Source organism: Sinocyclocheilus anshuiensis, unplaced genomic scaffold (assembly GCF_001515605.1).
Source record: "Sinocyclocheilus anshuiensis isolate Anshui unplaced genomic scaffold, SAMN03320099.WGS_v1.1 scaffold61, whole genome shotgun sequence".
Lineage (NCBI taxonomy): Eukaryota > Metazoa > Chordata > Actinopteri > Cypriniformes > Cyprinidae > Sinocyclocheilus > Sinocyclocheilus anshuiensis.
In genome coordinates this window covers 116239-122778 of record NW_015536473.1, presented here as the reverse complement: position 1 = coordinate 122778, position 6540 = coordinate 116239, and the positions used below count along the sequence as shown (strand labels likewise).

The following is a 6540-nucleotide window of genomic DNA, read 5'->3' as shown; positions in this document are numbered from 1 at the left end:
AAGCACACTATTAATCAATTTAAATAAATAAATAAATAAATATGCCAGAAATGTTTATTTGTAAACAGCTCTCACTCGCTGTGGAGGAGCACTGATGCACCTGAGCAAAGTGAACTCACGGAGCACTGAATATTGTTTGTAAATACTTTCCAGCATTTCAGTAATAAAAAAATGTACATCTTTAAAATGCATGCAAATCACAGCGAAGTGCAACAGTTCCCGTACGGTGTTCAGCAGTGGTCAAAACGAATTTAAACAGTGCATTTTGAATTGATCCCTTCTTGTAAACTCAGAGATGTGGATTCGGACAGCAGTGAAATTACCACATGACCTTTTTGTTTGTTAAAAAAAAACAGCAGGCTATTTGGTCAGGGAATTGTTATACAAGTGGTGGGAGAAAAACACTGACATTCTAGATTCGGACGGCAATAAAATCACTGTCTAACCCCTGTAAACTGAAAAAAAAAATTACATCCCCATGAGAACTAATTACTGTTCAGATAGGGCGTAGTACTCATAAAACAGCAGACAAAAAGTACCTGGATGACCTACTACTTTCGGGATCATAGCTCACATGACAATATGACAGCTGTAGCACATCTAGATTAAATTCATGCCATATAGAACATATACTGTTTAACAGTCATGACGATAGTTCTTCATCAAACGTAGTACCTACTCAGACCTCCATCCAGACATTGGTGCATCCTTGTTCTTTTAAAAGAGGCAGAGCCACCAAAGAACCACCCAAAAACACACAGGCTGCCTGGCTGGTCCAATCCAGTGATCTACAGAGGGAAGGGAGACACATTTTATTGTTTCAAGCTCACTGTTTAAAGATTTAGTAAAGCTCTCAGTGCCTCCTGTTTTACTTACTGTTTTGTATAGCGTCACTCTTGGGTCCGTTCGTTGGTCCTGGAGTTTCTGGACATTCTGGAGATCCTGGAGATTCTGTACAAGATAATAAAAGGTTAGGTAGTTCAAAGTGAATAAGAATAACGCTTTAAATATAATATTTCCATATACCCCGAGCAGAGGCGGACAGTAACTAAGTACATCTACTTGAGTATTGTACTTAAGTACACTTTTTGAGTATCGGTACTTTACTCGAGTATTAGTTTTTCTGGGAACTTATGACTTTAACTTCACTACATTTGAAATACAAATATTGTACTTTTCACTCCACTACATTTCTATCAAGGTCCTCGAAGTAGTAAGTCGTTACTATGTATCAGCTTTGAAAGTCGGTGGGTGATTTTTTTCTTCTCTAAAACTTGACTTTCTTTTTTTTCAGACAGTTGATTTCCCAGCATTTTTTTGAACACTGACCAGCTGCAAATGTGATATTTATTTAAAACAATTCAATAATAAGAAGTTAATATTGTGGTATATATTAGACACAATATTGTCTGATTTTTGTAATCTTGATAACAACATTTTGAGCAGTTATATACCAATATCAAATCTTCCTTTTATAGGCAAGATTATTGAATGAGCACTGTGCGATGTCTGAACTGATTGCACTGTATTTTGTTTATTATCATTTTCTATTTTTAACTCTTAAATTCATTTTAGAATTTTTGTTTTGATGTCAAATAAGTCTTTCTGTTTTGCTTTTTTGTTAAAGCAGTGTTTCTGTTTATTATACAGCTACAGTTGTGTTGCTGGGTTTTAAAGCAGGTTTGATTTTGTTTCTTCCTTATCACTCTGTATTTACAGGATTTCACTGTCCACTCTGTTCAAATGTGGTTGAATGGCTACACATAGATCTGTGCACGCACTGTCAGAGCTGTGTGAGATCACTACCATCCTGCTTTTGTGGAAGTGTTCAATATTTATTTATTTTTGTTTTGTTCTGTTTCCCCATAGGTTTTTAACATTCTAAAAGCTCTTTATTCCAAAGATACTACAAGCTAGTCAGTGTATTCAGTAGGTGTAATGTATTCTAAGTTGCTTCAGAAGTATTGCAAGTATTACGTACAACAATAAAACAGTGCATTGACATAAAAAAGGAAATTTACTTTTGCTACTTAAGTACTTTTAAAAGCAAGTACTTCTGTACTTTTACTTAAGTAAAAATCTGTCTTTACAACTTTTACTTGTAATGGAGTAATATTTGACCAGCAGTATCTGTACTTTCACTCAAGTAATGGAGTTGAGTACTTTGTCCGCCTCTGGCCCCGAGTTTCTCTCACCTTCAACAGTCACTATGATCAAGAGTTCTCCTTCAGAGCCCAAAACTCTGTAAGTTCCTGCATCACTGGCTGTAAAGTTATTGATGATCAGGTTTCCATCTCTGTCATTCAGCTGGTCATTTTGAACACCATGGCCTCTCTTCCAGACATCCTTCCACTCTGTGCTGCTTCTTCTCTGATGCTGCACTTTATCAGCATTAGACAACAGAACATCTAACTTCAGCTTCTCACTGATTTTCACAGAAAACTCATCTGAAGAGAGACAGAAAGACATTATTATTATTGTCTCAATCGATCAAGGCCATAAGCACATATTTATATTTATGGAACCAGATGCAATCATGACTCTGACTGTTACAGTCCAGCATGCATGCCACATAATTACTATAGGAAATCCAGAAAGCTAATGCTGATGGTTTGATCAGTTTTGACTTTACCATAAATATAAAGTTGGTACTCCAGCTCTGTCAGAGCATTTTTGTAATCGAATCTAAAAATGTATTTCCCAGCGTCACTGAAGATCAGATCCTTGATGACGACGTCACATGCTTCTTTTTTACATACTCGGGCACGCGCACGCGCACGTTTATGTTCTTCATTCGGACAAACAGGGATGACAGCAAAGTGGATGCGTTTTCTGTGACGAATGAAACGAATATCTGAAATCTCTCTGGCCTTGTATTCACATGTCAGTATGGCGTCGCCTCCCTTTCTTCCTCTCACAGGTATAGTGGAGGTTCCTGCAAATACAGATTCATTCAATACAAAGTATCAATACTGAAAAATAAATGTGCTTATTCTCTGTAATCAGTGTCACCATAAAATATTCTAGTAGAGTTATTTTAGTGCTGTTCTTTTGCTCAAGACGTTTCACCACACATTCAAGTGGATTCAATGTTGTGATTCAATGGTGGAGCTTCTCCAAAATTTAGCATCAGGAATGAACGTAGTCTGTGCCAAAAGCCTCGTGGGCAGCGCGTCTACATGTAGCGCCGTTGTGCTTCGGGCGTCCCGTGTTCGAGTCCCAGGACCTTTCCCTGTCCCGTCCCCCCTCTCTCTCCAACTTCGTTTCCTGTCTAACTACCATCCTATCAAATAAAAAAAGGCAAAAATGTCAAAAATAAATCTTAAAAAAAAAAAAAGAATGTAAAGATTTAGGTTGTAGGTTCAAGCTATTGCCCATGAAATTGAAACAAAACACAAAAACATTAAAGTATGAGAATGTGTTTAAATCCTAGCTTATTATTTTCAATTTCTTTAGCGTTCAGAACTGTTCATCTTATGAGACAGTTTTGTGTTGTATTGGTCTTTCAGAGTTCACAGACAAACCTCATTCATGACAGTAGACCCTGACCAAACAATGTTTAATAATTAATGAACCGGAATGAACTGCATGGATAAGTCAGTGATGTCATGATGTGCAATGATGACGTAATATGCTGGGGAATTTCCACCATCAATCCACAAACGTCAACAAGAGAACTTCACTTAGGGGTGCAACTGAAAAAAAACAATGGACTAGAATAACTCTAGCTGGAACTGACAAATCGAAACAATTGACATTTTATAAACAAAAATTACACTCTAAAAAATGCTGGGTTAAATACAACCCAGTGCTGGGTAAAATAGGGACAAACCCAGCAATTGGGTTGTTTTGACCCAGCGGTTGGGTTACTACCCAGAAGGTTGGGTTAAACATTTAACACAACCGCTGGGTCAAAACAACCCAATTGCTGGGTTTGTCCCTATTTTACCCAGCACTGGGTTGTATTTAACCCAGCATTTTTTAGAGTGTACACTGACCGCTATTATAGATGATGCAAAACAGCAGCAGAAGCAGAAGATTCGACCTGATGAGAATACAGACAGCACATAACAAACATATAACAAAGACATTTATACACAAATAAAACGCCTGGCTGAATGATAAAATGCTATACAACTGAGCACAATACAGTCGAAGCCTTCCGTTTTAACTTTAAGATTTAACACATGTGGATCTTAAATGTCCGATAAGAAACATCAAACTAATCTCAATCTTTGGTTTAAGAAATGATACGATCAGTGAAACCCAAGACACGAACAACAAGTGTTGGAAATTCAGTAACGTGCCACAAAACAATCTTATCGTCAACAATTTAATAATTACAATAACCGCACGAGTGAAAATCATAACCACTGTTATCATCGTAATCATAATGCTTTAGTTTCCCACGAACATAAACACAACAATTGATATAATAACACAAAGCCATGCATTTTAAAACAAGAATACTTACATTGTAAAGGTTCTGTATGGCTCGTTTGTTCTGGCGTCAAAACTGCGCGCACATCGCACGCTTAGCGAGATTTCAAACGAAACTGAAAGCAGCACAGGTGAGCTCGGAGACTGGGAATATCTGGTGTTTCCCACTGGAGCAGTATATGATTGGTAATTATTGCCCTCTACTGGTTGTTATTTTAAAGTAGATCAGAATGAATGCGCTCTATAGCCAAGTATGCTTGCTAGAAATTTGTCTTGGTGACAGAAGCTTCCAGTGCACAGAATGACAGCGCCAAGAATAAAATAAGTATTTTTTTTTTTAAGTGAAACTATATGCAAAAACACACAATATACAAAAAATAGACAATATATGCATGTATAATATATGTACAATATGTTATATACAACTGCAAAAGAATGTGAATAATGTGCATGCCAAATAAACACAAGATTAAGTAGTGCTGTGTATTGCACGTTTATACATATGTCTAAAAAAGTGCAATACACAACACTGTTCTGGTGCTCAGTGCTGTAGTGCTGATCTGTGTTAGTCACTGGAAGGGGAGAGTTGTGGTCACACAGTATTGATTAACGGATTTGCAAGGAATCGGCAGACAGTGGGTGAAGCCACTTCTCCCCCTCACACCTCAAAGGAAATACAGACTCTGCGGGGCTTTTTTCATAATGGAGTTAATGTGAGTGTCCCATTACAGGTGCTGAGGGATGGTGGTGCCGGAATCTGAATGACTCCACAGCAGCCGCAGTGCTGTTCATGAGGGAGGGGATCAAATCCATCCGGATAGAATAGAATGTTTGGGATTGCTGTATTATTTTCCACAATGCTTTTTGAGTACAGTAACTATTTTCTTGTGGCACGCAGGTTCTCTGACTGTCTGCTCCACTTCCATCACGTATATAGACCTTTCTAAAAATGAAGTCAATATCCACCTTTTTCTTCCCGTAAAAATGGGCGCTTTGTAAATTCTATGGGTCTATGTAATTCTATTTTTAGCTGTACAGAACCGCTCGTTTTGCTGCTTGATATTGAAAATGGGTATGTCTTACCATATTATTTGAATGTGTTGTCTTAATTACGAACACACTGGTTTATAATGCAAACAGTTTTATCGTTGCCTGCACGTTGTTATTCTTCTCGTTATTTCCCTATAGCAGCTAATCGACTAGAAGGCTTGGATAGAAGCAGCTTTATACTGTTAGATGTGAAAAACAGTGTTGCTTTAATTTAATTACTAGGCACCAATGCAGACACTAAACGACACAGTGTTTCCACTTAGCAAAATAAAGCACTGAATAATAGTCTCTATGTATAAGATCAAGTGGTGCATTTACAATTTGATTTATTGTATTCAAACACTGTGTGCAAAAATGTATTAACTGTCCTCATGATTTGCCAGTGTAGTTTTTAACACTGGATGTGGTCTATTAGCTTAGACACTTGGTCAACAAAACGATTTGTGAGTCCATGATCATAAATATTCCAGGTTCAAGCTCAATGACTTTTGAAAAATTAATCATTTTCACCATATTACATAAAAAAATATAGCAATGTATGTACATATAGCAATGGAAAATAAAATGTATAACAATGTACAAACACAAATCATGTCTTTTCCTGTTTTATGTCATAACATGAGACTATATACCTTTACACAGATCACTTTCAGAAATCTCTCATACAAAATGTATTTGCTGAAACTGAGCTGCAAAAACAATAGCTGATCTCATAAACCAGGATACATTAACATACAGCCACATTAACAATCAGAAACGTCACATTCACAGTCAGGTAATCAGGAGGACTAATAAGAAGATGGGAAAGTCCATCAAACTTCATGTGCACAATGCTTAGAGCGGCTGAAGTTTATTTTGAACAAGATCTGATAATTTCAGCCTGATCTCAGCAGTCTGAGCAGCAGATTTCAGCTCTGATTGTGTCTGAATCTGTCATGAAGTTTCACAGAGACAGTTTAGTTTGAAAGTAAATGTAATCTTTTGAAACATCGCCTTCAAATTTCATTGAATATGTTATTTGGAAAAACTATTTTTCTGAACATATAGTAC

At 36.9% G+C, this 6540-nt stretch overlaps 1 protein-coding gene across 1 annotated transcript; it reads right to left on the bottom strand.

Moving 5' to 3' along the window:
- Positions 1 to 4570, bottom strand: LOC107703578 (uncharacterized). The gene is made up of 6 exons (XM_016506296.1): positions 4475 to 4570; positions 3999 to 4045; positions 2633 to 2935; positions 2196 to 2447; positions 877 to 951; positions 1 to 788 (listed from the first exon to the last, which is right to left on the bottom strand). Coding segments are annotated over exons 1-6 (750 nt in total). The 5' UTR covers positions 4477 to 4570; the 3' UTR covers positions 1 to 717.
- Between the last annotated feature and the right edge of the window lie 1970 nt (positions 4571 to 6540).

Excerpts from the sequence above, each read along its gene's own strand:
- LOC107703578 (XM_016506296.1), bottom strand. Across the intron at positions 2,936-3,998 it reads TTGCATCATCTATAATAGCG|GAACCTCCACTATACCTGTG; the intron begins GTCAGTGTACAC and ends CTGTATTTGCAG. Across the intron at positions 789-876 it reads GAGTGACGCTATACAAAACA|ATCACTGGATTGGACCAGCC; the intron begins GTAAGTAAAACA and ends TTCCCTCTGTAG.